This window comes from Capsella rubella, unplaced genomic scaffold (assembly GCF_000375325.1).
Source record: "Capsella rubella cultivar Monte Gargano unplaced genomic scaffold, Caprub1_0 scaffold_7, whole genome shotgun sequence".
NCBI classification, from domain to species: Eukaryota; Viridiplantae; Streptophyta; class Magnoliopsida; order Brassicales; family Brassicaceae; genus Capsella; species Capsella rubella.
Window position 1 is genome coordinate 10537019 of NW_006238917.1, and position 9196 is coordinate 10546214.

Sequence of the window (9196 nt, forward strand, 5' to 3'; positions counted from 1 at the left end):
ATACTTTGCTTTCCCCTATAAAAAGAAAACAACAGTCACAACACTCTTAACCGTCCCCTTCTTTAAAAAACTCCGGCCACCACCAACTCCGCCGCAACAACCACCACAAAAAATGGTTTCCCGATCCCGAAAGTCACCGGAGAAACAATCAGGGACCGTTCTTCTCGGGAAATACGAACTCGGTCGTCGTCTTGGAGTCGGAAGCTTTGCTAAAGTCCATGTAGCTCGTTCCATCTCCACCGGCGAGCTCGTAGCTATGAAAATCATCGACAAGAAGAAGACTATCGATTCCGGTATGGAGCCGAGGATCATCCGGGAGATCGAAGCGATGCGTCGTCTCCAGAACCATCCCAACGTGCTAAAAATCCACGAGGTCATGGCAACAAAATCCAAGATCTATCTCGTCGTTGAATACGCCGCCGGAGGAGAGCTCTTCGAAAAGCTCGTCCGATACGGTCGGCTTAACGAATCGGCGGCTCGTCGTTACTTCCAACAGCTCGCCTCCGCGCTTAGCTTCTGCCACCGCGACGGGATCGTTCATCGCGACGTGAAGCCGCAGAATCTGCTCTTGGATAAGGAAGGGAACCTCAAGGTCTCCGACTTTGGTTTATCCGCTTTGCCGGAGCACCGTAGCTGTAACGGGTTGCTTCACACAGCTTGTGGGACTCCGGCTTATACTGCACCGGAAGTGATTGCTCAGAGAGGTTACGACGGTGCTAAAGCTGATGCTTGGTCGTGTGGTGTGTTTCTCTTTGTTCTTCTTGCTGGTTATGTTCCTTTTGATGATGCTAACATTGTTGCGATGTACCGGAAGATTCGTAAGAGAGAGTACCGTTTCCCGAGCTGGATCTCGAAACAAGCTCGATCTATTATCTTTAAGTTGCTTGATCCGAATCCAGAGACGAGGATGAGTGTTGATGATGTGATTGAAACAGCTTGGTTTCAAAAGTCTCTTGAGGTTCGGTCTGATGTGGTTGAGTTGGATAGGTTTCTTGAGAAAGAGGCCAAGACGAACAATGTCGTTACGGCTTTTGATTTGATCTCGTTGTCTTCGGGGTTGGATCTCTCGGGTTTGCTCGTGGGGAGGATGAGGAAAGAGAAGAGGTTTACTGCGAAGGTGTCAGCGGATGGAGTGGTGGAGAAGGCAGAGATGATAGGGGAAAAGTTAGGGTTTAGAGTTGAGAAGAAGGATGAGGCTAAGGTGGTGGGATTGGGAAAAGGAAGGACGGCTGTGGTGGTTGAGGTGTTGGAGCTGGCGGAAGGGTTGGTCGTGGCGGAGGTGAAGGTGGCTGACGGTGAAGAGGAGGAGGAGGAGACTCATTGGTCGGAGCTAATTGTAGAGTTTGAGGAGATTGTGCTCTCATGGCACAATTGACGTCATCTTAAAAGTTGCATCTTTAGCTTTTTAATTTATGTAGCTATAGCTTAAGATGACTTTAGCTTTGCTTTCTAAGGTTCAGTTTTTGTAATATTTATGACTATTAGTGGATTCACTTAATGTCACTTGAGCTTGACCTTCACCTCTCTTTAGCAAAAGATCAACCAAAATGACAAACATAAAATAGTCGAAGATATAACGAATGCTTGATTGGGTTCCGCGTAAATTGTATATATAATATCAAATTTTAAATGTATAGTTATGTTCTACGTATTAAAATTTTTACGAAAAGGGTTTGGTTAGCTTTCCCGCGTAAAATTGAATATACAATAGTAAATTTCAAAACCGTATAATTGTTTTCCACGTAAAATGCTTTAAATGTCAATTAAAGGACTTAATTTACTTCCCTACGTAAATTCTATATATAATATCATATTTTAAATATAGTATTTTTCGTAAAATAGTTAAGCCTTTAGTATAAAGATTGATTGAGTTCCCGCGTAAAATTGTATATATAAATTTTAAACATATACCGTTTGTTCCCACGTAAAATGGTTAAGTTGTTACTAAAAGGACTTAATTGGGTTTTCCTGTAAAATTTAAAATATAATTTAAAATTTCAGACATATAATATTTCTACCGCGTAAAACTGGTAAGATATTTGAAAAGCTTGATTCGTTTTTCCGCGTAGTTTTGTTCGTTTAATATCAAATCTTAAAACCGTTATGTGTCACATTTAAGGTGTTTTTAAAATTGAATAATCAGATTTTCTTTTTTGGAACATTTCATAGTGAACCCTCATTTTTTTTTCCTAAAACTATACGAAATAACAAAATCTTAACCATGATCTATACTTTAATGGTATATGCTACTATTAAAAGATAACAAAATATATTTGCACTCTCATATTCATGTCAACTTGATTACAAAATCAAACACACGTAATATGTATATATCTAAAATATAGTATATGTGAAATATATGTATTGATAATTACATAAACAGATGATTATAGTTCGTAATCAGGAGTTCATTTTCAGTTGCACATCCCCAAAAATATCGTTTCGAACGAAGAATCAATCTGAAAACTCAACAACTTGGAACAAAGTGTATCTCGTATTCCTCGTTCCATTAAATTACTAACCGCAACCTTCAGTTTCTGCAAACTCATGCATTGTGTGTAAACCAGTCAAAGCCTTAGTTTTTAGCCGTTCATTTTTCTTGTCTCTATGTGTTTCATTGCACAACAAAAGAATCTTTTAAACCACTTTGTTTCCGAAACGTTTATGACACGACCTGAAGTATCAGAAAGTCGCAGTCTTTATTCTTTAAACCGTTCGTTTCTTTTCATTCAGGTTTTGTAAGAAATACAAACTCGGTAATCGAAAATTATCAGGTGTTTAATGCTTGGAGTACTTGTTGAACCAGACAGCAATGTTGAGAAAGCTTTCATAATCCGTCTGTGGTCTGCATAAAACAATCACAAGACGCAAACACATGTTTCAACATTCAAAACTTTCACAAAGAGATGAACAACAAAAATGGCAGGCTTTGGGTTATTTACCTGTCTAGGGGATGATTGTCATTGGGAAAGACTAGAACTTTAACCTCAACTCCTTTCTCCTTCAATGCCCTCACGTACTATACAAATCAAGACAACAGATTAAACACCTTACCAACGAGTTTGAGTCTGCAAACTTGAACAAGTTGCAGATTCTTTCAATCTACAAAGGATCTTACTTGAAATCCGTTTGATATGGGAACACGGAGATCCTGAGCTCCCAAAAGAAACAAAGTAGGTGTTTTCACCTGCAGAAGTGAACGCACAAGAAGAATCATTAAATGTTTTCAAGAGTCCTGAAGAAACGGATATACAAGGTTGGTTTGACCTTTGAGATGTGTGATATAGGAGACATTTTATGAAACAGAGAAAGATCTTCGGCTGAGGGGGCTTCTGTATAGTGAGTCTGGTCCCCATATGCTTCAAAGAAACACCAATCAGGTATATCTGTAATCCCAATCATTGATGCTATGTTGCATACAGGATTCCTTGCAGCTGCTGCCACAAACTTACTCGGCGCCTATAGAAAAAGTTTGGTATAAGGATGATAATTACTAATCCAGTGCCATAAATTCAGAGGTAAAACAAATGCAGTACCTGGCCAATCAAGTGAGTGGTCAAAAACCCACCATGAGAACCACCTAGCACAGTTATTTTAGATGGGTCTGCGAGTCCCATTTTGATGGCATAATCTACAGCCGTGAGAACATCTTTCACGTCCTGTATCAGAGAAGCTTATCAATTAAGCAAAATGCAGGTCAGAAAGAAGAAAAGTGACATTACATGCGCATAGAGTAAATACCTGTGATCCAACTTTCCCAGGTAGAGACTGCAAAGCATCTTCCCCATATCCCAACGAACCCCTTCAATTCAAATGAGTCACCATACCAAGTTAGGATCTCTAAAAGGTTGATGAACTAGTAGAATTCGGAGCTGTACGATCGTTAGTAAACCTGTAATTTACAATCAGCTGACTGTATCCAATTGAGGAGAGATAGGCCGAATTCCTGGAGAAACTGCAAGGGGAAACAGAATGAGGACCTCCATGAAGAACAGTAATTAAGGGATCACATTTCCCATTCTCCTTAGGCTTGGAGGACGATACATATATAGCTTCAGTAGGTTTTTTGGCCCCTGCCATACACAATAACAGAGTATTCAGGGCCACAGTCTAGGAAACAAATAGATTTTGTCAAAATCAAAAATTGGTGTAAGTTACCTTCTGTAAGACCTTCAGAAACATCAGTAATTGGTACTTTTAGAATTTCAAACTGAAGGGATGAAAGTGCTGACATAACCTGCAACGATTAAAACAAAAGATTAATGAGGAAAAGGCTTAACATTATTTTAATTAAAAAGGACTAGAAATATATGCTTTTACCTTCTCAGAGCATCTGATCGGGCTTTGGATATTTGACCACTGCCATGAAGGCTGCCCAGCTGAATCGAGAGCTTTCTTTCCATATTTAATTTCAGGAACACTCACTGGACTGCTAGACACTAGTCAGAAAAAGAAAACATGATGTTGTTTCAAGTCTGGTGTGTCATCAAGATATAATATTGGCAGCTAGTAACTGAGATTAAGAACTTGCTCAAAATATTTTACCAGCAACTATATTATCACCATCTAGTGCAAGAACGCTCCATGAATAATCTGAATCAATGGGGCTAGCACGTGACACTTCACCGCTGTAATATTCTCAAGATATATTCATCAGTAAGCACAGCAGCAGGAGGAATTTCTTAAACTTTCCATATTACTTAATCAGTCACCTTAGCAAATTTACGCTGAGTATAACTCGACAACTGCGCCAGTAGGTAGACAACATAAGGCTATGTCCATCTGACAGCCATGGATCACTCAGAAGGCCAGTAACATAGAGCCCAGGGAAACAGCCATCTTCAGGACAGTTCACAACTTGAATCTGCAGTATAAGATATATTTGAATATCATCAAATAACATATAGCAGATATATTAATTTGATTGCTATATATCTAACAAAAAACAGGTGGTCAACCCAAAAATTTATGTAGCTCTATTAGCGTATAAAGAGAGAGGAAAAGGTCCTCATTATCTCACCACGTCAATGATATTTGTTGACTCAAGAAGTTTCCCATCACTTGGCCAGTCAATCCTGTGAAGTGACTCGGTTCCCCAATGCGCCCCAGAGTCAACAGCGCTCTTTGCAGATACAAACACAAGAAATTTCCCATCTTTGCTGTGAGGGAAGGAAAAAATGTATGGTGACTAGAGTAAGTTTGTGACAGGTCATTAACTCATAACTTGATCGAACATTGCAAAACAACACCGCTATATATAAGGGAAAATTTTAACAGAAGTTGTGTAAGAACGCTCAGTTATAAAAAGAGTAACAAGGAAAAAAATTACTCTTACCAAATATATACCTTAAAGAAAGGAAAAAAAATGATAAGATATAAACCTGAACCGAGGACAAAAACCGCTGCTTATGCTCTTAGTCAAGTTATGTACAGGGAATTCGTTTGCATCATCTCTGAAACGCAAGTAAACACAAACTTTATAGTAGTTATCGGTCATTAGGGATGATTAAGATGTCTTTTAGTCGTTAGAGAAGTAACAAACTCACTTTGGTTCATTCGATATGAACTTTATTGCGTATATGGCACAAGGTCTGTTGTAGCAGTACTTAATACCAAACTTTCTTTTATCTCCTAACCACCCGGCAAAAACCAAATATTGAGCTGATCCGTTACTGATTGGACTCCAAACAACCTGTCCAACACTTATTGATCTTGGAATTCCTTTGATTGGCTCGACCTCTCCACTGTTAACAGCAAAACCAACCATCAGAAAAAGTAAGAGTAAATGTTATTTTCTTATGGACAGATTGTTGAATACCTGTCAACATCAATAACAAACAGCGCAGGCTGCCTTTTTCCGGCATACGCTTCTCCCCATTCCTCTTCCCAATCCCCTTCACCTTTCCAGCTTCCAATATCCTTCTCCAAAGAGTTCTCTTTCTTGTAATAACCTAAATGATCGAATGTAGGCTTTGGACGAGATGGTTCCTCGGCGACATATGCAACATGAGTCTCATCTGAATTCCAAGATATCCCTTCAAACCTACATCATATATAAGCCTTGCTCATTTTTATACTTCTACAAGAACTTTTCATTATAATCAGCCAAAAATAGTGCCGTACCATCCATCAACGTATACAGAGCCATGAACTTTCTGTGGAATATGGAACTCCTTCTCCAGCTGAGACGAATTCCATATCTCAAACTTTGTAGGAGACTCTTTTTCAGGGTTGCGAATTACAAGAAGCTTTAGACCAGATGGAGAAGGGATAAAAGCTGATGCACCAGTCATCTCGACGGGAAATGGCGCCCAGTGAAAGTTAACAGAGTTACTTTCTTTTGAGATATGACTCGATAACATAAACTTCTTCCTTTTATTAGCCAAAAGGTTTGCTTGACTCAAGGCAAACATCGCCTGAGTACCTGCAGTAAAAAGTTTTCAAATTCTTCAAACTTGTCCCATTACAATTAAGTGAATCATCATTTCATCTGGTCAGATGATTCTCAACAACAAAACACTTGAAATTCTTGATTCCAATGTCCCAACTTACCAGAATCGGAGTTAAAAATCCAAGCTTTGTCAATGCTGGGAATATTTATGAACTCTTGAAGTAGCTTTGACTGTGTGGCATACTCTTCCTCAGTAGTTGGGTCCAAACCAACATGCAATTCTTTAGCCGAATCAGTTCCAGAAGAATCCATAGCTACAAATCTTCGAATCAAAGCTCTGCAACTGAAACAAGTATATCTCTCTCTAAATAATTGCAAAACGAGACTAGTAACCAGATCAATCATCCATAATTTCAAACCAATCCAGTCTCGTAATAGATATGATATTGCTACAAATCCATTAGAACAGAGCATATGAAAAACAGATCAAAGGAGTGAACTTTCGGATTATAAACTATCAAATAGATATACCCATCAACGCAACACCATCAACGATTCTTAAACCATGCCAACACAAACAAAAACACAGAGATTGAGAGGGAAGAAGAAGAGCTTACGGCGATTGAGTAGGTGATAGAGTGATGAACGTAGGTCGAAAAGTAAGGCGACGAAGATGACGATGAGAAGAGAAGCTCAAGTCAAATCCCAATTTGGTGGAGCAAGTGATTGGGTAAGTAAAGATTCTCGCCATCTAATATTAAAGAAAACAAATAAAAGCTCAAAACTTTTGATGGTGATATCCATTAAAAATTGCCCATTTCTTAATCCAAAGTTTTTGTATCTTTCTATATGTCTCAAAGTCTCAAACTTTATTGGTTATGTTTGTTTTATATTAACCATTAACCATGAGAAGCCATCCCACTATAGAGACACAACACAAGCTATATAATGTTTGGTTTATCTTGAGGATACATATAATAAACTTGTATAATCAAGACTGATCTTACAAAATGAACAGGCTTAATAGTTTTACATCTATATAACGTATTTGTATCCCTATTGTACATAAACTCTCTCTTTCTTTACATCAAACTATTTTATGTCTAGAATAAAGTATGAAACTTTGAAAGGCATTACGGGCAGGGATCATAAGGCATTAGTAGCTTCAGATCCTTTCATGATTCTGAGTTTTTGACAAGATGAAGAGAACATGTCCCATGGAACATCACCGACCAACATCCAATCTCCATCTTTGTCTTCATAAGTAGGTACAAATCCAGAACCCTTTTTGTAGCCTTCTCTCTCGGAATATTCACCTACTGTGAACTTGAACATGTTCTCGAGTGCTTTGAGAAGCTCTGGATAGTTTTGGTACATCTTGAGATCTATCTTGCGAAGATATGGAGTTCCGTCCACACTTACTTTCACATAACTAACGTTTTTGTTGTTCTTACGGTTAGATCTCACTGGAGGCCAACCAACGATCTGTGTTCTGAAAGTTTACAAAACAAGATTCATCATTAGTACACCGAGCGATATCAAGAAGTTTGGATTAGAAAAATATGACTTCAGATCTCAACTTACTTGGAAGGAGGAGGACAAGATTCTTCTTTTGAGTCGTTAGTCTTCCGCTTGTTGCTTCTGAGGCAAGAAACTTCTAGTTGTTGTTGTTCTCCTTCTGTTCCGGGTAATCCCAAACGAAGCTCGGTGTCCTTAAGGTTAAGTCCACTGGTGCTTTCTTCATACGCCATATTCTCTTACTATACTTGTTGTTTCAACAAAGAATCACTCAGTCTTCTTTAACTCTTGAGTCTTCTTCTTCTTCTCTTGTTATTGTTGCTCTTCTTGGGAATGTGATAAGATCCTTGAAATGCGATGGAGTTTGTGAAATGGTGAGGGAGAGAGAGAGAGGTTTATATAACGAAGTTGCTTTGGAGTTAGGGTTAAAGAGAAAGAGATGGGAATTATGACGTTGTCGGGGAGCATGAGGAGGCAAGGTATAGGCAAGGGGACAAAGGTGGGACACAAAGATTTTGGACGCGGCTTCTTTCTTTATATTTTTCAACGGTCATGATTTGCGTAACGCGAGATCGTAGCCGTTTCTTTCTCTTACGGTCAAACGAGTGAGCAAGGTTATCAAGGTTAGACAAGTAAACTTCTCTACCACACGATCACGTTAGGTTTTTTGTTTATTTATGCAACTATTCGTTATTTGGTTTAATTAAGATAAAGATTCGAGATAATATCTAATATCTAATATCTAATATCTAATATACCTTTTTGTATAGTTTAGATTGGATATTATAAATTTCTGAATTAGGATATTGTGAGAGAATATAATGAAATTAGTAATTGTCAAAATATAATTATCTGTTTGACAATTATCATACAATTACCGGTTTTGTATATTTGATACAAATACGAGTTTAAAATCACATATCTTTTATATGAGAGATAAAGAATAAAGAATACAATAGAGTTATACTGTATATTTTTATAGAAACTTGGTTTGCATCAAGATAAAATCGAAGTAAACTACTTTAGTATTTTGTTTCAAATATACTTTTAAAAAGTTTAGAAAACCCACTGCATCTACTGTAAAAAAGATATAAATTTTACATTTTGTTCAAAGTAAAAACTGAGGACATATATAAAATGGAATTTCTTTCACCTACGCATATATACAAGTAAGTTTGTGCACTTATTACAATAATAAATTGGAGGGGGGGGGGGGGGGGGGGGGGGGGAGGCTAGTGGTGGAAGTAAGGGTGGAAGGGTGTTACGTAAGTAGGAAATAAGTGGGAC

General features: G+C 38.1%; 3 protein-coding genes across 3 annotated transcripts; 1 reads left to right on the forward strand and 2 right to left on the reverse strand.

The window, feature by feature from the left end:
* Positions 1–43: 43 nt before the first annotated feature.
* Positions 44–1520, forward strand: LOC17877930 (CBL-interacting serine/threonine-protein kinase 4). The gene has a single exon (XM_006285992.2). The coding sequence runs from the start codon at positions 113–115 to the stop codon at positions 1373–1375; it is 1263 nt and encodes a 420-aa protein (XP_006286054.2). The 5' UTR covers positions 44–112; the 3' UTR covers positions 1376–1520.
* A 1110-nt stretch (positions 1521–2630) lies between these two features.
* LOC17878877 (acylamino-acid-releasing enzyme) lies at positions 2631–7162 on the reverse strand. Its single transcript, XM_006285185.2, has 18 exons — positions 7009–7162; positions 6553–6734; positions 6124–6424; positions 5819–6043; positions 5547–5744; positions 5382–5453; positions 5021–5159; positions 4713–4864; positions 4546–4628; positions 4321–4439; positions 4159–4237; positions 3893–4073; positions 3742–3802; positions 3537–3659; positions 3268–3459; positions 3119–3187; positions 2943–3019; positions 2631–2845 (listed from the first exon to the last, which is right to left on the reverse strand). The coding sequence occupies exons 1-18, from the start codon at positions 7140–7142 to the stop codon at positions 2779–2781; spliced, it is 2454 nt and encodes an 817-aa protein (XP_006285247.1). The 5' UTR covers positions 7143–7162; the 3' UTR covers positions 2631–2778.
* Positions 7163–7360: 198 nt separating this feature from the next.
* On the reverse strand, positions 7361–8284 carry LOC17878071 (auxin-responsive protein IAA1). Its single transcript, XM_006282836.2, has 2 exons — positions 7976–8284; positions 7361–7883 (listed from the first exon to the last, which is right to left on the reverse strand). Exons 1-2 carry the CDS (start codon positions 8140–8142, stop codon positions 7538–7540), a joined length of 513 nt encoding a protein of 170 aa, XP_006282898.1. The 5' UTR covers positions 8143–8284; the 3' UTR covers positions 7361–7537.
* Positions 8285–9196: the final 912 nt, after the last annotated feature.

Bases quoted from the DNA above. Each gene is read 5' to 3' on its own strand.
- LOC17877930 (XM_006285992.2), top strand. From the start codon at position 113: ATGGTTTCCCGATCCCGAAAGTCACCGGAGAAACAATCAGGGACCGTT.
- LOC17878877 (XM_006285185.2), bottom strand. From the start codon at position 7,142: ATGGCGAGAATCTTTACTTACCCAATCACTTGCTCCACCAAATTGGGA. The intron at 5,454-5,546 runs GTGAGTTTGTTA...CTTGCGTTTCAG, and splicing joins TTCATATCGAATGAACCAAA to AGATGATGCAAACGAATTCC. The intron at 3,020-3,118 runs GTAAGATCCTTT...TGATTTGTATAG, and splicing joins CCATATCAAACGGATTTCAA to TACGTGAGGGCATTGAAGGA.
- LOC17878071 (XM_006282836.2), bottom strand. From the start codon at position 8,142: ATGGCGTATGAAGAAAGCACCAGTGGACTTAACCTTAAGGACACCGAG. The intron at 7,884-7,975 runs GTAAGTTGAGAT...GTAAACTTTCAG, and splicing joins TCTTGTCCTCCTCCTTCCAA to AACACAGATCGTTGGTTGGC.